The sequence below is a fragment of the Sus scrofa genome, chromosome 13 (genome assembly GCF_000003025.6).
Source record: "Sus scrofa isolate TJ Tabasco breed Duroc chromosome 13, Sscrofa11.1, whole genome shotgun sequence".
Taxonomy (NCBI): domain Eukaryota; kingdom Metazoa; phylum Chordata; class Mammalia; order Artiodactyla; family Suidae; genus Sus; species Sus scrofa.
In genome coordinates this window covers 97,074,735-97,098,541 of record NC_010455.5, presented here as the reverse complement: position 1 = coordinate 97,098,541, position 23,807 = coordinate 97,074,735, and the positions used below count along the sequence as shown (strand labels likewise).

At 38.1% G+C, this 23,807-nt stretch overlaps 1 protein-coding gene across 12 annotated transcripts in view; it reads left to right on the top strand.

The window, feature by feature from the left end:
* Window positions 1-23,807, top strand: part of VEPH1 (ventricular zone expressed PH domain containing 1) — a 379,885-nt gene that overhangs the window by 267,665 nt on the left and 88,413 nt on the right. For 10 of the 12 annotated variants that reach the window (XM_021069710.1, XM_021069713.1, XM_021069715.1 and 7 more), the window contains one exon: window positions 12,817-12,953. In XM_021069710.1, the coding sequence (XP_020925369.1) occupies window positions 12,817-12,953 (137 nt within the window). Of the gene's footprint in view, window positions 1-12,816; window positions 12,954-18,445; window positions 20,036-23,807 lie in introns of those variants that run through there. The other 2 variants (XM_021069720.1, XM_021069721.1) reach the window with 1 other exon arrangement.

Sequence of the window (23,807 nt, the reverse complement as noted above, 5' to 3'; positions counted from 1 at the left end):
GCTGTGGCTGTGGCATAGGCCAGCAGCTGCAGCTCCAGTTTGACACTAGCCTGATAACTTCCACATGCTGCAGATGTGGCCCTAAAAAGACAAAACAAAAAAAAATTCAGTTAGGAGTTCCCTAGTAGCCTAGCAGTTAAGGATCCGGCATTGTCACTACTGTGGTACAAGTTCAGTCTCTGGCTGGGGAAATTCTGAATGCCATGGGTGTGGCCCAAAAAATCAATTAGGCATCAGGAAAGACATCCTGAAATATAAATCCTTCTTTATAATGTGTATACTAAAGTATGGGACTTCAGAAATTGATAGCAAGTCACCTGGCTTCCATATTCACTTTAATGACATTCCCTTCCTTGGGTAAAAGTTATGTCATCCACCAACTCCTAATCATCTTTCTACCAACTCTACCATTAATACACAGAAATTCACAGAAGTTTACTATCTGGTATTCAACAAAATATATCTTCTATCCAGTTGAGTGTGAAGTCAGAGGAAACTAAATGCTAGAATAGTGTAAATGCCCTAAAATTATTGTAATTATTTGCATTTTCATGCTATATGCTAAGTTTTACATGTGTTTTTCTCATTTACATGCATTTTTCTCATTTTCCCATTATCGAGTCTATTTTGCAGATCAAGAAACTGAAACACAGAGAAAGGTTAAGTACTTTTTCCAAGGGCACACAACTACTAAGCAGTAGAGCTCAAATTTTAATCCAGGTTAATTCCTGGATCTGAAATTTAAATCTCTAGGACAAATCCAAGTTAAGGACATGGAATATTGAAAATTACAGGAGTTCGTGTCGTGGCTCAGTGATTAATGACTCCGACTAGGAACCATGGGGTTGTGGGTTTGATCCCTGGCCTTGATCCATGAGTTAAGGAGGTTAAGGATCCGGTGTTGCCCCATGAGCTGTGGTGTAGGTCGCAGATGCGTCTTGGATCCCGAGTTGCTGTGGCTGTGGCATAGGCCAGTGGCTACAGCTCCAATTAGACCCCTAGCCTGGGAACCTCCATGTGCTGCAGGTGTGGCCCTAAAAAGACAAAAAGACCAAAAAAAAAGAGAGAAGAAAATTACAAAAACAGATTTTTTCCATAATGTTCTAATATTCTGGAAAGATTGAGGAATGATCTCTCTCTCTCTCTCTGATGGCTTAATCTACTCAAAGATGAGCAGGGTTTTGGTACAGAAATGTATGGGAAATGATTACATGTGGGAAATGGTTAATGGAAGAGTATTTCCAATCCCTCCAATTGCTGATTCAGTTTCTGATAATTATTTTATAAAAGTACAGAGTAGAAGATTAGAAAATAACTGAAATAACTCAGGAATCCTCAGAGACTTGCCTGCTGGTGTTTATTGCCAATACCATTACTCCACATGAGTGAGAAAATAGAGTTTGAGCAAGTAGATCGAACAGAACAGAATCCAGTTCTGGAAAAGCAAAAAAATCCCTTTTATCAGTGGTCCTTGTGTCCTGGAACTGCTAGTGCGTGCTAACAGTAAGAGTTAGTCAGCCAGACCATCCTAGAACACATCTGGTTATCTATTCAGTCACATTTTTTACAGGGACTAGGAGGAACTAAAACATGACTTTCACTCTTTGTTTCTTGAGACACATGGGATGCATTTGTTCTTACATCCTCTAGAAAACAGCTCAGAGACAGCTAGGTTTTGGCACTTGCATCTCCTTCTGTGTGTGATCACTCTCTTAGTCACTAGATATTTAGATATTGAATGTGACTGTCCATAGGAGGTCTCCTTAAGTTATAAAAGAGAATGAAAGGATTTTTTAAAGATAAGCTTCAACCATCTCTCATTATTCCTCTTTAGAGGATTTCAAATATTTGTGCTATAAAAGGATACTATATATTATATCACATGGGATCAGAATGCTGGGTACCATAGAGATGGTTTCAGAATGCTCTCAGGATAAGAAAGGTTTCTGTCAGGAGATTTTCTTCAGACACTGGAAACTAATAACAGCAGTGTGACTTTCCTTTGCTGGACACCTTCAGTGTGGGCTAGATGGCTTTCCACTCCAGACGCCAACATGAAAATGGGCTAAATGACCTCTAAGTACCAAAGTCGTAGGACATAAATAGCCTTGTGAGTCCATTAATATGAAAACTTTCCATTTAATTTTAGTGCCAACCTTCACAGAACTTTAAGAGTGACAAAAGAAAACCCACTTTGGATTTATGCAGTGGCTAGATGTGTCTTATGATGCCTTCCCTCCTACCACAATGTGTGAGAATGTTGTCTTCCATGTTAAATGTGGTCGGAGTGCCCAGAACAGTGCAGAGCTTGGGTGGGATAACTTCACAGCTTCACAGGTATATACTGCTAGTGACTGCTGAATATGGATTGAGTATGAAAACTGATCCCCAGCCACCTGTTCAAAGATACTTTGAATTACTTAATGACAAAACAAATATACACTCATCAACTCCTGAAATCTTTTTCCTTTTCTCCTCTTCCCATCTCTTTGATCTGTGCCTCTCTGTTAAGTCTTCTCACACACTCATTCCCTCTCTGTCTCTCCCTTTTCCTCACACACATACACAAACACACACATGTGCATGCACACTGGCATACACAGACACACCACCACAACAGAGTAAACTCTCTTCTCTGTCCTTCCCATTCTCTGACCATACTTTGGTAGTGTACCCAGCACATTGCCATCCATCTCTCCTACTATACAATAAACAAAAGGAGGAAGATCCCCTGCATTATTCTTCTTTATATGCCCACCCATTCCTGGCACATAGTAGCATTTAACAAGTATTTGGCATATAGATGGATGTTGAGTAATTCATGGATCATGTAAAATGATAAGATGATGATGGAAGAATAGGATTTGCTTTGAAATGCAAGGTTAAAATTTAATTCTTGGAGTTTCCATCATGGCGCAGCAGAAATGAATCCAACTAGGAACCATGAGGTTGCGGGTTCAATCCCTGGCCTCTCTCAGTGGGTCAAGGATCCAGCATTGCTGTGAGCTGTGGTATAGGTCATAGACGCGGCTGGGATCTAGCGTTGCTGTGGCTCTGGTGTAGGCCAGCGGCTACAGCTCTGATTAGACCCCTAGCCTGGGAACCTCCATATGCCGCGGATGTAGCCCGAAAAAAAGACAAAAAGACAAGAAAATGAAAAAATAAAAAATAAAATTTAATTCTTTCTCAAAATTAAAAAAGGAAAACATGCACACTAAACTAAAACCTTGAAATAGCAACTTTTACAAAGTAAACTTTTACAAGAAGAAAATGTTGCCATGTACAAACTTTCAACACCATATGGATGCTCAATTTTAATATTTTACTGATGGAGTTCCCATCGTGGTGCAGCAGAAACGAATCCGACTAGGAACCATGAGGTTGTGGGTTTGATCCCTGGCCTCGCTCAGTGGGTTAAAGATCCGGTGTTGCTGTGAGCTGTGGTGTAGGTCGAAGATGCAGCTTGGATCTGGTATTGCTGTGGCTGTGGCATAGGCCAGCAGCTATAGCTCCAATCAGACCCCTAGCCTGGGAACCTACATATGCTGCGGGTGCGGCCCTAGAAAGACAAAAGACAAAAAATATATATACTTTACTGAAAGTTTTCAATACACATATACCCACAGAAGCTATAGTAAACTGCTAATAACCTGTGTGCCTCTATGAGAAGTAAGCTCAGTGTTTCATTCGTTATGTCACTTGCCTTTTAGCAGCATTCAATTCTGCTGGCCAGTTCCTCCTTCCTCAAACATTTCTCCCCTTAACTTCCTTGTGTCTCCCTCCTGCTCTAGACATTGCTTCTCAGCCTCTTTTCTGGGCCCACCTCCCTCTGTTCAGCTTTTTGTTGTCCAAGCACCTCCCTTCCCCTCTCTGTAATTCTCTTCCCAGTCAGCCTCCACTGGTTCTATGGCTTCAGTAACCACGTCCATGAAACATCCCAAATGTGTATCTGTAGCCCAGGCCCCTCCCCTGAACTCTTAATTGACTTCTTCCATCATCTGCTTGGTGCTCCAAAGGCACCTCAAACTCAGTTCATTTAAACTAAAACTCATAAATGTCCCACCCTTGCTCCTTAAAAAATACTTGAGTTTCTTCCAGCATTCCCCATTTCGGTAAATACAACATCACTCATTATAATGCACCAGCCAGAGATCCTCTGCCCTCTCCCCCACCCCTATCCAGCTGTCACCCAGGATTGTAGTTTTTACCTTCTCAGTTGGTCTCAACTCTGTCCACCTCTCTCCACTGCCCTAGAGCAAGCCACCATCACTTTGTACCTAAAATAATGGCAGTTAGGCTCCTGACTGAGTTACTGAGACCTTCTGATTTTCCTCCCACACATAGCCAGAATGACCTCTTCAAGACACAAATCTGATGGGACCACCCCCTGCCAAAAAAAAAAAAAAAAAAAAAAAACCAAACCCGTACAATGGCTTCCCACACCTCTTAGCTTAAAGACCAAACTCTACATCATGCGCCTGACAGCCTCACACGCAGGGGTCTGTCCCAGCCTCACTAGCCCCACCTGTTCCCCATGCTGCCAGCTCCTTTCCATTCTAGCCAGAAGGACCTCCTTTCAGTTTTTTGTACTCACCACGATTCTTCCTGCCACCAGTCTTTTGTATCTGCTGTTTCTTTCTCCCCTCATCGCCTAGATAATGTAGATCATAGCCTTCTCATTACAACTCAGATTCACTGCCACAGGGAAGCTTTTTGTAACCTTCTGACTCATAATGCTAAGATCCTCAAAACACTTCAAACTTCTCTTTATAATGCTTGTCACATCTGCTGTCTTGGTTTTTGTTATTGTTTTGTTTGTTTGGCTTTTGCCTGTGATTATTTGATTAATGTCTGTTTCCTCCAGAAAACAAGTTCTATGCAGGGAGCTCCCCTCATCTGTCTGTCTTCAGCCGCTAGTGTACAATATATACTCAGTAGTTATCAAATAAATAAGTGAACAACCAATTTTGTATCTTCTCAGAAAAATTTTAGTAAAAATTTTTGTAGTGACAAAAAAACAACTTAATGAATTCACAGTGATTCATTTAAGAGAAAAAGGGTATTCATATGACAAATTTGCAGTGTACTTTTTATGCCCAAAGTATTCTTTGTATAAATAGTATTTTCTTAAGTAAGTTCTCAAAAGTACCTTGAAAGATCATTTTGTTTGACAGAGAGTGAGGTGTGTGTGTGTGTGTGTGTGTCCACAGCAGCAATATAGACACACTTAGAATGCTCCTAAAAACCAAGAATTTCCATGCAGATGGGACAGTGGCCAATATGTGTTCAACTTGTCCAGCCCAAGCAGTGTTCCTTCTTATCAATCAGACCTGGTACAAGTATTTCAGATCATTTTCGCCCCATGCAAGGAAATCTATGCTATGTTCAGGCTGTGTGGGAAAGCTGTGAACTTTCAAAACTGTCTAAAATCAGATGGTCAGATGTTGCCAGTAATACCTGTCCATGGGATCATATTAATGAGACGACAGTGTGGAACCAACACGGGAAATGTGTGTGGAACCCTTTGTTATTCAAAAGGCAATTCTAAGATCGAGCAATTCTCTATTCACTTCCACCACCCCTGATCTTTTCCTGTTGGCCCCTATCAGTCATTACTGGGCAAAGTCTGGCCCAATCCTCTTTGATAGCTTCCCATAAAGGAACAAAGATGACCATACTTAACTGCTCAGCACTACTGAACAGGTTACCTTCTATGCAAGTGGCCCTAGAATATTTATTTCACAGATGAAATAATAAATAAGCCAAATCCCACAAACATTGATTCTGAGCATCTTTTTCTGCAACTCTATTAACTTAAACCAAGGACATGCATATGATCTTATACTGCTGTCCTATTCTTTAATTTGATGGAAAGGTCGTAACAATTTTCTTCCCACTGTTGGTTTTGCAATTTTACTATTTGGGGTATTATGTGACTTGGCATTCTTACCTACCCTGAGGCTACTGACATTTCCCAGAAGTCCTTGAGCTACATTAGAATCATCTGGGCTTGTTATAAATGCAGGGTCCCTCACCCTACCCCAACATTATGATTCAGTAGTTTTGGGGTGGTGCCTTGGAGTGTGCATTTTAATAAGCCAGTAGGTAATTCTGATATAGGTGGCCCTCAGAACACAGTTTGGGAAACATTGCTCTACAAGCTTATAAAATAGTGGTTCTGAGGCTTTTTTTAGATCAGTATTTCAGCAATTAATTTCAGAAGCCTAGAAGGCAGACTACGTTCTGATGAGTATGGAATTACTGAGAAAGGTAGCCATTTGATCACATGTGAAGGGACCCTCAAAGGGCTGCTGTCAAATTGAGTTTGTCTGTCCTTTTTTGGACCACACACGTTTCATAGAATGTTACAAAATTGATGCTGGATTATGCTTCCTTGTTTATTCACTATTGGTAAGGAAATAGAGCCCTCTAAAATGCTGCCTGAATATTCATATGAAACATATCATTTGTTTCCATTCTTAGTGATTTCAGAAACCACAGACGCTCAGTCTACTAAATGTGGCTCCATGACCTCTTCATTTAATGTTTCTGTCCCTCTTTAAGCATATCCTCTGTAATCAGAGTTGGCTTTATTAGAACTGGCACACACACAAGAAAAATCAGTAAAACCATAGAGGGGAATTTAAGTAAATTTTAAACTTTCCATACATACAAAGAAATTTCCCACAGACTCTACAGGAATTGTAATTCCCAGAGGTAGTCATTTCAAGGGAAATTTTTTAAGGTATACTTTTTGTCAGTTTTTATTTAAAACTAAGTATTTAAGATTTACATTTTTCTTGTTGAATGTGCCTTCTTTTTTTATTTTTTAATTTTATTTATTTATTTATTTGTCTTTTTAGGTCTGCACCCACAACCTGTGGAAGTTAGGCTAGGGGTCGAATAGGAGCTATAACTGCTGGCCTGCACCACAGCCACAGTAACGCAGGATCTGAGCTGTGCCTGCAACCTACACCACAGCTCATGGCAACACCAGATCCTTAACCCAGAGATTGAACCCGCATCCTCATGAATCCTAGTTGGGTTCATTAACCACTGAGCCATGAAAGGAACTCCCTGCCTTCTTTCTTTAAAGAAGCCATAATCTCTTACTATGTTGATTTATGCTGTACAGAAAAATGATTCAGTTACACATGTATATATATATACATTCTGGGTTTTTTGGGGGTTTTTTTGTTTGTTTGTTTGTTTGTTTTGTCTTTTTAGAGCCACAACCATGGCATATGCAAGTTTCCAGGCAAGGGGTCAAATAGGAGCTGTAGTTGCCAGCCTACACCACAGCCATGGCAACATGGGGTCCAAGCTACATCTGTGACCTACACCACAGCTCACAGAAAAGCTGGATCCTTAACCCACTGATCAAGGCCAGGGATCAAACCCGCATCCTCATGGATACTAGTCAGGTTTGTTACCACTGTGCCACCATGGGAACTCCCTATACATTCTATTTTTTATAATCTTTTCCATTATGGCTTATCACTATACATCAGGACATTGTTGTGATCCATTCCATATATAATAGCATACACCTTCTAATGCCAGACTCCCAGTCCTTCCCTCCCCCACTTCCTCTCTGCCTTGTCAACCACAAGACTGTTTTCTGTGTCTCTGAGTCGGTTCTGTTTCATAGATAGGTTCATTTATGTTATATTTTAGATTCTACATATAAGTGATATCATATGATATTTGTCTTTGACTTATTCACTTAGTTTGATAATCTCTAGTTTTAGCCATGTTGCTACAAATGACATTACTTCATTCTTTTATGGCTGAGTAATATTCCATTGCATGTATGTACTGTATTTTCTTTATCCATTTATGTCATTAAACATTTGGGTTGTTTCCCTGTCTCAGCTATTGTGAATAGTGTTTCTATGAACATAGAGGTGCATGTATCTTTTTGAATTATAGTTTTATCTGGATATATGCCTGGGAGTAGGATTGCTGTATTGTATGGCAGCTCTATTTTTGGTTTTTTGAGGAACTTCCATACTATTTTCCATAGTAGCTGCACCAAGGTGTCTCATCAGCACAGTAGGTAGTGCATCAGTCTTGTAGTAGCTGCACCAAATTACATTCCTGTCAACAGTGTAGGTTCCCTATCCTCCACACCCTCTCCAGCATTTGTTGTTTGTATACATATAAAAACATTTTTTAATTATTTTCTTTAAACTATAGTTTATTTACAATGTTGTGTCAATTTCTGCTGTACAGCAAAGTGACCCAGTCACACATATATATACATTCCCTTTCTTATATTATCTTCCATTATGGTCTATCTCAAGAGACTGGATATAGTTCCCTGTGCTATACAGTAGAATCTCACTATGTAGACTTTTTAATGATGGTCATTCTGACCGTCGTAAAGTGGTACCTCATTGTACCACTAATAATTAGCATTTCTCTAATAGTTAGCAATGATGAGCATCTTTTCATGTGCCTGTTGGCCATCTATATGTCTTCTTTAGAGAAATGTATATTTAGTTCTTCTGCCATTTTTTGATTGGATTGTTTGTTTTGTTGTTGTTGTTGAGTTATAAGAGCTGTTTGTATATTTTGGAGATTAAGCTCATTTACAAATATTTTCTTCCAGTCTGTAGGTTGTATTTTCATTTTGATTATGGTTTCCTTTCCTGTGCAAAAGCTTGTAAGTTTGATTTGTTTATTTTTTATTTCTATTGCCTTGAGAGATTGACCTGAGAAAACATTGAGACAATTTATGTTAGAGAATGTCTTGCCTATGTTCTCTTCTAGGAATTTTATGATGTCCTGTCTTATATTTAAGTCTTTAAGCCATTTTGAGTTTATTTTTGTGTATGATATGAGGGTGTGTTCTAACTTCCTTGATTTACGTGAATGCAGCTGTCTAACTTTCCCACCACCACTTGCTGAAGAAACTGTCATTTTCCCATTTGATATTCTTTTGCCTCCTTTGTAAAAGATTAATTAACCATAGGTTTGTGGGTTTATTTCTTGGCTCTCTACTCTGTTTCTTTGATCCATATGTCTGTTTGTGTGCCAATACCATGCCATTTTGATTACTGTGGCTTTGTAGTATTGTCTGAAGTCTGGGAAGGTTATGCCTACTGCTTGTTCTCTTTCCTCAGGATTCAGAATATACCTTCTTTAGAAGGTGTTTGTCTTTAACAATCAGGAAAAAATATCTAAGAATTCAAATACCACAAATTAAATTCATGGAGTTCCTTCTGTGATGAAGCAGATTAAGGATCCAGCATTGTCTCTGGACAGTGCAGGTTCAATCCCTGGCCCAGTGAAGTGGATTAATGATACAGTATAGGTTGCATCTGCAGCTAGAATTTGACCCCTAGCCCCAGAACTCCATATGCCTCAAGTACAGGAAAAAAAAAAATTAGATTCACAATAGTCTTAATCATTTGTGCTCAATGCAACACTTTCAAGACAAAATTTGCATGAGAGAAAAAGCACACAGTATAAGGAACTTCTACATGTGGATAGAAGTCAGTACAATGTGAATAATAGTCAGTAAGGGATGAGGTATCACCATCTACAAGATGATAAATTCAAGCTCCCTCTGAGCTGGACTTTGTAACCTCCTCAGATCCAAACACAGTGCCTTACAGCTTATCTGTGCCCAAAAGTATGTGTGAGATGACTAGATATGGTTGATAGATGAACAGAGTAATATTCGTCATTGCTTTAGGTGTCTGATATTATTTCATTCTTATTCACCAAATTCATGTTGAATATGACTTAACACCTTTAAATTTCATCTTTTATCAGCATAAATATTTTCAACTCTTGGTGCACAAAAGGAATACAATTAGTGTATAAACATTTGTGTTAGCATTCTACAATGTTTTAAATTTGATAAACATGGTGATAATTTAGGTTCCATTTGCACTAGAGAATTCAGTTTAATGGTCCATGGTTTTTTTCAGCAACTGATCATTTTAAAAAGGAACCAGTTCAGGTTGATAGAGAATGTCTTAGTCAAATTGTTGTGCTTTGAATGAAACAATGTGTTAGCTGGCAAGTGAGAAAATATTTAAATGTCCTGTATGCATTACATGTAAACAACATAGTTTTAAGCACATAATCATTCCCGCATAGTCTCATTCCAAGTGTTATTTTTCAAGTGAAATATGATTATCCTTAGAAAGAATTAACTCCCTGTTTTGACCGTGAAGAGACTGCAATACCATATGAGCATTATTGCTTACAAGGATGTGTTAGGGCAATAGACCTATGAAAAGGACACATGGCAGGCACGAGCTAGACAGAATTAAAAGAAAAAAAAATTAGGACATGAGATAGGCACTGGGGAAAAAATTTTCTTTCTTATTTTGCCTTTTGAAACTATTTTTAAATTAGTCCTACAGCTACAAATAGCCTGGCTTTTATGAATTATCTGAAGCTGACTCTGATGCCTATGTTAGGACCCTAACATACAGCTAGTTTAAAGTGCTGCTAACATTTCCTTCCTAAAAATTCTTCCCATAGACTCTGCCCCTGAGATCCATTTTCACTGGGCTACAATGAAAGATCTTTGGTTAGCAGTATTTCTTCATCATCCTTAATCCTTTCTTCTTGAGTAAGCCTATCATTTTCTCTGGAGTCTCTCACAGTTGCTAAGCACAGGTGGGTCTGTGGCTATGATATCACAGCCACTTTCCTGCCTCAAACAGTTCCTTCAACTGATTTGCCAAGTGTGACTTTTGTCGCATTCACTTCAAGTGAAACATCCGGACCTCCCTTGAGATTTGCATCTACATTAAGGAGAAGTACTTGTAGCTAATCCCCTATGTCAAATCCTCAAGGATACATGTGCTCAAACATTGCTTAAATCAATGGTGATTTCAGATCAGCTTAGATATCATGACTATTTCAACTATTTCTTTAAGTAAACATGGGAGACTAAGACTGGAAAAGTGACTTGCTATTAAATGACATCGTATTATGTTAAATCATCTTACCATTAAAACCATGGTAAGAAAGCAATGTGGTTATAAACAGTGAAGTAAATTCCTTAATAAAAGTAAATGTAGGGGAAATAGTTCTCACTACTTATTTGGTATCCTCACATTAAATTCTTTATTTTAATTCTTAAAAAAAATTATCTCAGGAGTTCCCTTCATGGCTCAGTGGTTTGAATCCGACTAGGAACCATGAGGTTGCGGGTTCGATCCCTGGCCTTGCTCAGTGTGTTAAGGATCCGGCATTGCCGTGAGCTGTGGTGTAGGACGCAGACGCGGCTCGGATCCCGAGTTGCTATGTCTCTGGCATAGGCTGGGTGGCTACAAGTCTGATCGGACCCCTACCCTGGGAACCTCCATATGCCACAGGAGTGGCCCAAGAAATGGCAAAAAAAGACCAAAAAAAAAAAAATTATCTCAGAAAAGAAAAAAAAAAGTAGGTAGATAGGAGCTATTATTTTTCCCTCTTTGCTGATCAGAAAAATGGTAGTTAAGGAGTTCATGTTTTGGCTCAGGAGGTTAAGGACCTGACATTGTCTCTATGAGGATGCAGGTTTGATCCCTGGCCAGTGGGTTAAGAATCTGGTATTGATGTAAGCTGTGGTGTAAGTTGGAGATGCAGCTTGGATCCAGCATTGCTGTAGCTGTGGCATAGACTGGCAGCTGCAGCTCTGATTCAACCCCTAACACAGGTACTTTCATGTGCTGCTGGTGGACAAATTTCACAGTGATGGAACAAATTTCACTTCTTTCAAGGTGCTTATGAGAACTGAACATAAATGTATATAAGTAACTATTGTCATACTCCCCAGAAGTCAGATGTTTTACAGGTTAATTTGAATAGTGAAAATTATGTAACTTGTAAAAAAAGTGAAATTCTTCAGTTCAACATCTAAACTTCTGACATCATAACAGATCTTCTAAATCTATGGTTATGTGTAATCATAAACACTCTACTTCAATGTAAAATGAATCCATTCATTCAACAAAAATTTATAGGCTCTATCCTGCATTACGTATCTGATGTAACAATAGTAAACGAAGCAAAGACCCTTCCTTCATGGAACTATCTATTGAATGGAAAAGAAAGGCATTAATCAGGTAAATACCAATAGTCATCTGCAAATGATGTGACCCTATAAAAAAGAAACATGCCAAATACTTTGAGTACATATAGCAGACAAAGTCACTCAGTTCTGAGTTTGGGAAAGGTCTCCCAGAGGAAGTAATGTTTGAGTTGACACATGTAATGATTAGTTTTTAACTAGAGGAAGATTTGAATATGAAGAGTGGAGATAGAGTGCGTGTGTTCCAGAGAGAGGAAAAATCATGTGTGTTCCAGAGAGAGGAAAAATCATGTTCAAAGAGTTAGGTAAGTTTGCCTTTGCAGCTGTTAAGGATTCAGGAAAACATATATTTTGGAGCACTACATTAACTTTTGCTGCCAAATAGCTAAATATATTTGGTTTGTGATTACTTATAAAGCTATATTTCTAAGCAGTTCACGTGAACAGAATACCCTGAAACAAAGTAGTTAGGAAGTACAGAAAGCTGAATATCTGGATGGACCTTAAAAAACTGCTAACCAAATGCTCTTTTCATGAATTATTGTCCTTTTGCAAATCTCTGTGAGGGCTTTCAACACTTTCCCATTATCATATCCAAATCGTGCATTCTTTTTAGGGACAAAGGGATAAAGGTTAACCAAATTCATAATTTATTAGCCCATTTTCCAAATATACTCACTGGGTTCTAGTTCACTGTACAGTTCTGACTTTTGATCACTTGCCAAATAAATAATGGAAAATAAATGGCTTGATTATTCTGTTACCTTCAACAGTTGTAAATCAAGATGGCCAGCCTCTCATTGAAGGAAAACTTAAAGAGAAGCAAGTCAGATGGAAGTTCATCAAAAGATGGAAAACCCGTTATTTTACACTGGCTGGAAATCAACTTCTGTTTCAAAAAGGAAAGTCTGTAAGTCCCTCTGCAATTTTTGCACTTGCATTTTTAAAGTCTTGATCTCTGACAACCAGCTAGGCATTTTTGTCCTGAGTTAAAATGCCAAAAATTTTTTCCTTCTCTGTTTTACAATTATACAGTGTCATTTTATTACATATGCCCCTTTGACTATCTATTCTTTGCATTCCTACATTAGTTGCTTAACTGTCCCTCTTCAGTTTATTATGGGAGGTTTTTATGGTTTACTTAAATTTTAGATGAAGATCTACCCAGGGAGGGATCTCAATTTGAACACTGTGCCTTTTGTTTCCTTATGGGTCACCTACATAAAGGTGTGGTTTATAATATTGATTATGACTTCTTTTATAGCTAATGAATAGAACAGGATTCTGAAAGAATTAATAAACATTTATTTAATATAATTTTCAGGGAGTTCCCATTGTGACTCAGTGGCTTAAGAATCCGACTAGTATCTATGAGGATGCGGGTTCAATCCCTGGCCTTGCTCAGTGGGTTAAGAATCAGCCTTACCATGAGCTGTGGTGTAGGTCGCAGACACAGCTTAGATCTGGCATTGCTGAGGCTGTGGTGTAGTCTGGCAGCTGCAGCTCTGAATGGACCCCTAGCCTTGGAACTTCCATATGCCACAGGTGCAGACCTTTTCAATCTAAAGTAGGACGCTTAGTAAATATCTGTATTCTGAACTTTCAGTGGAAAATTTATGAAATAGTATTCTACTGCAATCAATAATGCAAAGTTATCCCTTTCTTTTCAAATCGGTTATTTATTTATTATTAAACTACTCCTTCAAGATTAGGAAATGTGAAATCTTGGCCTGCTTCTTGGCCATTTTGAGATATAACAATAATAACTTAGCAGTGCTTATCACATGCCACACTAGTTTGCCTCCAGCGGTCTTCTAACAGACCTTTGAGGGAGGTCAGCAATATTGTCATCGCCAGTTTATAGATGGGGAAACTGAGGCCCAAAAAGACTGATTAGCTTGTCTAGGGGCAGAACCAGTAAGGTGAGAAAGGGTAAAACTGGAGTTAGGCTCAGGCGGTGTGACACCAAAGTACATTCTTAAATGGGTACACTGTCCTGCTTCTAATGTACTTAAGATACAGAGTCAGTGGCAAACCAAATTGTATCTGAACTAATGAATGAGAGTGTTAAATTACCTAAAAATTATAGTTTGCTCAGGGCACATGCATTACATCTTAGAGTGCTCATTACAAAATTTGTTTGAACTTATTACTCAACAGGAATCAAGTATGGTATATCTGAATTATGACAAATTGTGATCAATGCTCTCAGTTATTAATAAGACTGCACATTAACTTTTTGAATGAAAAATAACATTTTGGTGACACCTATTTTGAACTCAAGTTACTTTCTTCATCTGTGTGTTTTACAAAATATGCAAATAGACTTTTCTGTGACTGAAGGTGTTTTTTGAACAGGAAGTATAATGGTGTGTTCAATTTAGACAGTCATTGGCGGTCGAAGTGAACTTTTTTTAGCATAGGTTCACAATGAAGTATTTTTAATGTGTTCAAAATGACCATTTGAATTTTCTTGTTTTTATTTAAAAAATCAGAATACAGGTTAAGATGTAGTGATTTTTCAGATCCCTGGAGACAAAATAGAGTTAGCACGTAAGGGTATTTTTCCTGAACTCAAATAATGACCTTTACACTTCTTGATTCAGCACTTTTTTAAAAAAATTTTATTTATTTACTTATTTTATGGCTGCACCCATAGCAAATGTACATTCCCAGGCTAGGGATCGAATCAGAGCTATAGCTGCCTTATAGCTAGATCTGAGCTGCATCTGCGACCTACATCACAGCTCATGGCAATTCTGGATCCTTAACCCACTGAGCAAGGCCAGGGATTGAACCTGCATCCTCATGGATCCTAGTCAGGCTCATTAACCACTGAGCCACCAAGGGACTTCCTCAGCACTTTTAAATGAAGTTTAGAGAATAAGCTTTTTTATAGTTGACTAACTTGTTTGACATCTTTATCGGGAAATAATGATCTGACATTCCAAAAATCTGATAGACATTTGGCTCAGATGTTGGGAAATAATATAATATAGCATGAAGACCACAGCAAAACTCGACTCATCCCCAGGGACACAGTAACCTTGCAGTGGTCAGCAGTCCAGCTGAAGTTTCACCACATCACAAAGGGCCCATCCTGTAAATGAGGAAAATATGCTTTTTAAAATAAAAACTAAAAGACAGTAGTGTTATCTTTCACTTTTGTGTTCTTAAAGTCTTCATCTCCAGCAAACAGCTAAGCAACAGTATCCTTTGGCTTCCTGTCTGTTTCTATCTTTGTTGATTCACTGTGCACAGTTTCTGTACTGTAAACTAATACAAAAATACAATTATATTACTGTCAGATACTTGTTATAAACCAAATTAAGCTATCAAGGCATTATCTAGTACAGATGTCCTCAAATTCTACCCTATAAACTCCCTAAAATAATTTTGAAAAATCTATGTAATACCTTGCAGCATTTTAAGTTGCATAAATACTGTTATTGTAAGTTTAAACAGTTACACAAACTTTACTATCCATTGACTTATAAATATTGTCATTTTAAAATTTAAAAGTCACATTTGGGATTTCCTGTTGTGGCTCAGCAGGTTACGACCCCAACTAGTACCCATGAGAGTGCCAGTTCAATTCCTCGCCTCACTCAGTGTGTTAAGGATCTGGTGTTGCCATGAGCTGTGGTGTAGGTTGCAGACATGGCTCAGATTCCACATTACTATGGCTGTAGCTCTGATTCGACCCCTAACCTAGGAACTTCCATGTGCCATGGGTGAGGCACTAAAAAGAAGAGAGAAAAGAAAGTTTTAAAGTCACATCTCTTCTTTAAATGTAACCAACATAGTAAGACACCATAGCAGTTTGACACCTTACACCATCCATTTTTAAAAAATACATAAATTAGCTCTTCTTTGATAAAAGTGTTTATATTGTTTCTTTTTTCTTTGAAATCACATTTTGTTCTACCATTCCCATAGAATTTTATCCTGATCACCCTATTGTTTTTTACTGAAATAAAACCATGTATATATATTGAAATTTAATTGTTTTACTTTTTGGTGACCATATGTCTTTACTAAGATTTTTTAATTATTAACTTTTTAAAAAATATATCACCTATCTTTATTTTATTGAAGCATAGTCAGTTTACAGTTTGCGTTAATTTCTGCTATACAGCAAAGTGATTCAGTTACATATATATTCTTTTCCATATTTTTTTATTATGGTTTATCACAGGATATTGAATATAGTTCCCTATGCTATACAATAGGAGGACCTTGTTGTTTATCCATCCTATATATTATTATATATAATATAATAATTTTTTTGCATCTGCTAATTCCAAACCCCCAGTGCATCTCTCCTCCACCCCATTATCCTTGGAAACACAGGTCTGTTCTCTATGCCTGAGTCTATTTCTGTTTTGTAGATAATTTCATTTGTGTCATAGTTTAGATTCCACATAGATGTTATGTTGTATTGTATGTTACTTTGTTTAACATGGTAATCTCTGGTTCCAGCTATGTTGCTGCAGATGGCATTATTTCATTCTTTTAATGCTGAGTGGTATTCCATTGTGTGTATATATATTATACCAATATACACAGTTATATATTTATATATATATTGTATATTAATATACACAGTAATTATATATTATTGTGATATATATATACCACATCTTCTTAATCCGTTCATCTGTCAATAGACATTTAGGTTGTTTCCATGTCTTGGCTATTGTGAATAGTGCTGTTACAAATGTAAGTGTGCATGTATCTTTTTGGATCATAGTTTCATCAGGATATATGCCCAGGACTATAATGGCAACTCTGGTTTTTTGAGGAATCTCCATACTGTTTTTCAAAATGGCTTCACCAAAAACAAATCACTTATGAAAAGTCATAAGTATAATACCAAATGTAATAATTAGTTATTAAACATTTAAAAGTGAAATGCTATTGGAAATGCCTTGGTTGAAGTATGCGTCCATGATATCAGTATTTTGGATTGCTCTTTTTGTTTGATGCTCCTGAGATTTTTCCAGGTTGGAAAAAATCATTACTGTGAGCTTTGGCGTGGGTCACAGACATAGAAAGTTTGGGATGAGTGAAAAGGATACCTTTCCATTGCAGTGTGAGAGAAGGATAATTGTGAAAGGGGAGGTGAGGAGTTCCCATTGTGGTTTAGCAGGTTAAGTATCAGACTAGTATCTGTGAGGATGCAGGTTTGATACCTGGCCTCACTCAGTGGGTTAAAGGATCTGGCATTGCTACAAGCTGTGGCATAGGTCACAGATGAGGCTTGGATCTGGCATTGCTGTGGCGTAAGCCAGCGGCTACAGCTTCACTTTGACCCCTAGCCTAGGAACCTCATATGCCGCTGGTGTGGCCCTAAAATGCAAAAAAAAAAAAAGTGGGGGGAGGTAAGAAAGGAGAGTTGGCAAGAGTACTTGTTGTGTTGTCAACCACAAGTACATTCTCCCTAGACACGTGATTCAGGGATGTTAAAAAGCTGAAATTGGGAGTTCCCATCGTGGTGCAGTGGAAATGAATCCAACCAGGAACCATAAGGGTTCAATGGCCTCATGGGTTCAATCTCTGGCCTTGCTCAGTGGGTTAAGGATCCGGCATTACTGTGAGCTTTGGCCTGGGTCACAGACATGGCTCAGATCTTGCATTACTGTGGCTGTGGCGTAGGCTGGTAGCTATAACTCTTATTGGACCCCTAGCCTGGGAACCTCCATATGCCACTGGTGTGGCCCTAAAAAGCAAAAACAAACAAACAAAAAACCTGAAATTTCTTTAAAGAAGTATTTGATTCCTTAAAAATATTCATATTAGCCTATTTGTGATGACTCTAGTGTTATAGAGATCCTTAAACATCTGCTTTATGCAAAGAGAATGTAACATCATTAAACATTCCTTTCCTTAATATTCGTAGGTAAATCAGGTTCCTATAGCTCCAGAGAGTTTCAGAAACAGTTTGATCTACTTAAACATTAGAACCCTGTTTATTCAATAAATAGTTCTTTCTCAGAGGTAACACAAAGGAAAATTTAATTACAAACCTCTCAAATTATCTCAAATTCTGAGTTAATAGTACCCCAAATTGTACTGCTGCATTTTATTCTATTAATACATTATTAATATTGATAGGAAATGACTAATGTCAAAGAAATATAGATTAAGAATTTTTTCCCAGTCCCACTGAATAATTTTCTATCCATTGGCTATTTTGCTTCAACTTAACAAAAAGCCAGTTGCTCACTCCTTCAGTTGTTCTAATGGCTCTTTGAGGCCTTAACACCCAAAATAACAAAGGTCTTAAGCCACATGAAGTGAAAGGATTCTGATCCTTCTGTAAAATTCTCCAGGAGGTAGATAGAGATCTTTCCATACTCTGGGATCCAGCTCATATTCTTTCCTTCCCATGCATTTCAGAAAGATGATCCTGATGACTCCCCAATAGAACTCAGCAAAGTACAGAGTGTGAAAGTTGTGGCCAAGAAACGCAGGGATCGCTCTCTCCCTCGGGCTTTCGAAATCTTCACAGACAATAAAACCTATGTTTTCAAGGCCAAGGACGAGAAGAACGCAGAAGAGTGGCTCCAGTGCATCAATGTGGCAGTTGCCCAAGCAAAAGAGAGGGAAAGCAGGGAAATAACCACTTATCTCTAGGGATCTGCAAGCCAGCCTCACACCAACTGTATAAAGTGGGCATTGCACTATCATTGCCAAATGTCAAGAAAAAAAATAAATTCCCCCAAGTTATGCTGTTTTTGATTAAATACCAGTGGAACAGTTTTCCCCAAGAAGCAGGACCTAGAAGTGGAAGGATCCTGGGTACATTTCAAATCCATGTGGCATTGGTATTAATTCCAGAACATCTGTGTATTGAATACAGGACAAGGAGCTATGGATGGTATGGAGCCAGAAAAGGGAGAGTAGGGATCTACAAATTTCTTCAGATATGTTGCTATACATTGTAAGAAAACAACTCTCAAAGATACCTTAACTACCTATCCTGAGGAAAGACTTGTCACTTCTGATGAAAAACAGACTGTCAAAATTATTTAAAGTTTAAAAACCTACAAGGAAAAGTCAAATTAACAGACACTGAGGAAAACCATATAACTTACAGACATACAATCACGTTTATCCTCTCCTAATGGACATGAGGTAATATTTGGTAAAATGGTTCTCAAGTTAAGCCAATTATATAATTAAATGTCTGTCCTCCAGAACTCCTTATTTAATTATTCCTTTTAGGTTTATATAATATGATCTAAAGTTTAGATATGTGGATATATCTCCTGCCCAAGGCAGTAAGTGTAAGTTAGGATAAGCACAGAAAACCAGTTTCTCCATCTTCAAAATATATGCCAATTCCATTCAACTTTGAGATTTTATAGTTCTATACTTTACTTGTTTGAATTCAACATTTTAATACCTCCAAATTACAGAAATTTATTGGTTTTGCCATTACCCATAATTTTAAAAAATGAAACTGTGGTAGACAGAATTCTAGAGTGATTCCCAGTGACACATACCCTGGTGTAACCTGCTCCCCCTGAGTGTGGTGGGACCTATAACTTGGCCTCTAACAGAGTGTGGTAAAAGTGATAGGATAGTCTCACCCATAATTATGTTATTGTATATGGCAAAAGTGATGAAAAGGTATAATTTCGCAGATATAATTAAGATCCTTAATCACCTGACTTTGAGTTAGAAGATTTTATCCTGGGTGGGCCTGACCTAATCAGATGAGCCCTTTGAAAGAGGGTGAACAAGTCAGATTCTTTTTCCCAGTGGCCTTGAATATACTGTTATGAGTTCTACAGCTTAAAGGAAATTAATTTTATCATAAGTGGTGAGCTTGGAAGAGGATCCTGAGCCTCAGCTAAGAGCCCAGCCCCAGCCAGCACCTTAATCACAATTTTTTGAAACCCTAAGCAGAGAACCTAGCTAAGCAATGTCTGATCTCCTGACCATGGAAACTTTGAGATAATAAATATGTGCTCTTTTAAGCTACTAAGTGTGTGGTAATTTATTATGTAACAATAGATAACTAATAAAAAAAACTAACTTGTAATACACATAAAGGTGAATTTTCCCTTGAAATGTATTAAATTTATTAAGTCTAGTGTAGAAACGTGAAGAATTACTATAAGTAATTAATATCTTGAGTTCTATGCTCACTCTACTGCTAACTCACTATGTTAGGAATATTTTTTAAAAGGCCAAGTTTGAGGAAGGAAACAAGTCAATTTTAAGTTTTAATGTAAAGTTTAAGAGTAATGTGAGTCATAGAAGTTCTTACAAGTTGGAAATAAAGTTCGGGAGGTCACAATTTGGGCTTTTCATATGTAGAGATGGCCACCGAAGATGTGGAATTAGATGGGAGGATGAGACAAAAGAATTAAAAAGGGCTTCCTTGGAACAGCCAGCATTTAAGCAAAGGGATTGGCTGGATTGGCTGATTAGCATTCAGAAATGTTATAAACGAGGGGAAATAATGTCACAAAAGCTAAAGTTTTTAAGGAAAAGAGGGATCAGCCATGTGAAGTCCTAAAGAGTAATCATTTAAGATAAAGTATGACTTTTTCAACTAAGAAGCAGTTGGTGTCACTGGCAAGAACAGTTTCACTGAAGTGAAAGTCAAATTTCAGTAGGCTGAAGAATCAATAGGAGGTTAAGAATTTAAAGGAATACTTGGACTATCTTTTCAACAACATGGGGCTCAGATGGATAAAGTATTTTTGTTGTTTGCTTTAAAGATTCATTAGACTTAAGGGAAGACAGTTTAAAATACATAAAGAAAAAGGAAAAATAACTTTGCTTAAATAAAGTTTTCAGAAATGAAGAAAAAGTATTAAAACTCCTTTATTCCACAGCAGTTTATGGAGTAGCTACTGAACAGCAGGTACCTCATTGGTCTGGAGACACAAAAATAAAAGATCCATCTTCTCCCTTCAAGTGTGGTGGAGTGGACAAAACTTGATGTGCTATAAAAATTGAAATGCTCTGTGGCAAGCGCCTTCGTGGAGGTATGCACAGGGTTCTATGGAAACAAAGGAGGAGATACTGCTATAAATGACTTTGAACTAAACTTGGGCTCCTTCATTGTTTCCCAGAGGTGTGAAATAATGAGCTCTCCTTAAAGAACCAGTAGGAATGTCGTGGGCAGACAAGGAGCAAATGGTCAGTAGAGGGAACCACCTTGCAGATAAAGGAGGAAGAGGGAACATGGTCCGTGTACAAAAACAGCAAGCCCACCTGGGATTGAGGCATAAGGGTCCTGTTGGAGAATGGTGCAGAATGATGCTGGAAAGGCCTGCAGCATAAGCATGAAGGGCTCAGCTCCATGCTAAGCATCTTGACTTTCTTCCTTAAGATGGTGAAACACGATTAAAAGATTTTAAGAAGATTTTCATTTAGAGAAACAATTTCGATCATGGTACACAGAATGGATTGTAACAGGGAGAAGCTTTGGAAGGTTCTTGGAAGGTGGCAATGACCTGAACTGATGTGGTAGCAGAGGGGATAGAGGAAAATGGAAATGCAGGGAAAATACTGAATTAGTAAAATGGCCAGGACACTGGTGGATTGGATGGACCTGGGGTATAGAAATGGAAATGAATCTGGTGATTCCTAGGTGCTTTGGGGAAACTTGATTCATGATGATAGCATTCACTGCAATAGAAAATTCCATAGCAACAATTTGAGAGGTGAGGCAGATGGTAAATTTAATTTTAATATATACATCCAACATCTAGTTAAGTGATTCACCTTAGACTAGAGGGATATATCCTTCTATGAAGTTGGGCAAGAAAAGGGTGAGGATAAGTGTAGTTGAAAGCAGTTTTTAAGTATTATTTTTAAATCTTCCAGCTCATTCTTTTTTTTTTTTTTTTTGTCTTTTTAGGGCCACGCCTGCGGCATATGGAGGTTCCCATAGGAGTCTAATCGGAGCTGTAGGTGCCAGCCTACACCACAGCCACAGCAAGGCAGGATCTGAGCCGCACCTGCAACCTATGCTACAGCTCACGGCAACGCAGGATCCTTAACCCGCTGAGCAAGGCAAGGCATGGAACCTGCAACCTCATGGTTCCTAGTCAGATTCATTTCTGCTGTGCAAAAGCAGGAACTCCTCAGCTCATTCTTAAGAGTCAGTGAATATCCCTAGCTGATTTAATCAATTAGGAAAAATTGTAACAGATATACAGAAATAGAGTAGTAAGTGACATCACATTAGTTATTTTTTTTCTGATCTGTCACTTTATTTATTTTTATATATAATGATTTTTTTTTCATTATTAGTTATAAATAATTTAAACATCAAGAATGTACTCAGGGAGTTCCCACAGTGGCACAGTGGTAACAAACCTGACTAGTATCCATGAGGATGCAGGTTGGATCCCTGGCCTCGCTCAGTGGGTTAAAGATCTGGAGTTGGTGTGAGCTGTGGTGTAGGTCGCAGATGTGGCTTGGGTACCGTGTGGCTGTGGCTGTGGTGTAGGCCAGCGGCTACAGCTCTGATTCAACCCCTAGCCTGGGAACTTCTACATGCTGCGAGTGCGGCCCTTAAAAAAAAAAAGAAAGAAAAAGAAAGAAAAAGAAAAGAAGGTACTCAAACCTTAGTAGAAGGATTACAGTAAAACACTGGTAATGTCCTGATTCTGTTTTCACTGAATACTTATCCTAAGAAAGAAGAGAAGAGCCCTTACAGCTCAATTTGGAGGAAAAGAATTATTTTTGCTACTTGTTACAAAGTGGTTGTGGCTTAATTAATTAGATCTGTCTAGTTTAGAGAGCTACTCTCAGAACCTTTGAACCAGATCTAAAAAGAAGTAGGTGTAAGAGGTATAAATAATGATCTTTCTGGTTTCATTCCACTATTTGGTAATTCCAAATGCAAGCAAATTTTGCTGGGTTCAGACTCACACTAGGCATTTCAAAATTGTTTTCCCACTGATATTTCTGGCACTTCCACCCCTGTTGCTGGCTGGTTTACCACAGACTGACCTTTCCCAAGAGGGCTGCTGTTTCTGATCTACGGAGAAACCACTTTTCTAAACATGTTTAAACTTTTAAATATGTTGGTATGAATACAATTATAATCATGGACAGAAATTCAAGTGGTTTTCATTTTTATTTCATTTTGACTCTTTTTTCCCTCCTAGATAGCTGTGGAAGCATAAATGTTTATGTGTGAAACCCTCATCTGGCTCTTTCTTGAGAATCTGGAATTCAGTAAAGATAAATGTTCAATATTTTTCTAACACTAGGTTTTCTAAAAAATCTTTGGCTGGTGATGTTGAGGGACATTTACTGGGCCATCTTCAACTTGCCTACTTTCTGTAGGCACTTTGGGGCTTAGTTTTTACGACTTATTCTCAGACATAAATATAGATTACCTGGTTGAAGTGTTTCCCCACTTAAGGAAACAATTGCAGGATGAGGCAAGAGAATATGTGAGCTGAATTCAAAGTGCATCACAGAGAAGTAAATATCACAAATGTCCTAATTAGGATTTCTAGTCCCCAAAAGCTACGTTTTTAGATGAAAAACAAAGGAAAACCAAAGCTGCCATCTTATTCCAAAATAGCACCAGTGCATAGACCTCTTGGAGCTATTCCTCTCCAAAGATGCTCCTGAAGGACAAAGGGTTTAAAAAATCAAGGAGATTTTTCCCCAGATGATGAAGTCTGGAGAAAGTAGTGCAGGATCTGGGCAAGGACACATGGGGATTCAAGTCTTGGTTCTACCCAAACTGAATGACCAAACCTGAGCAAATCACTCA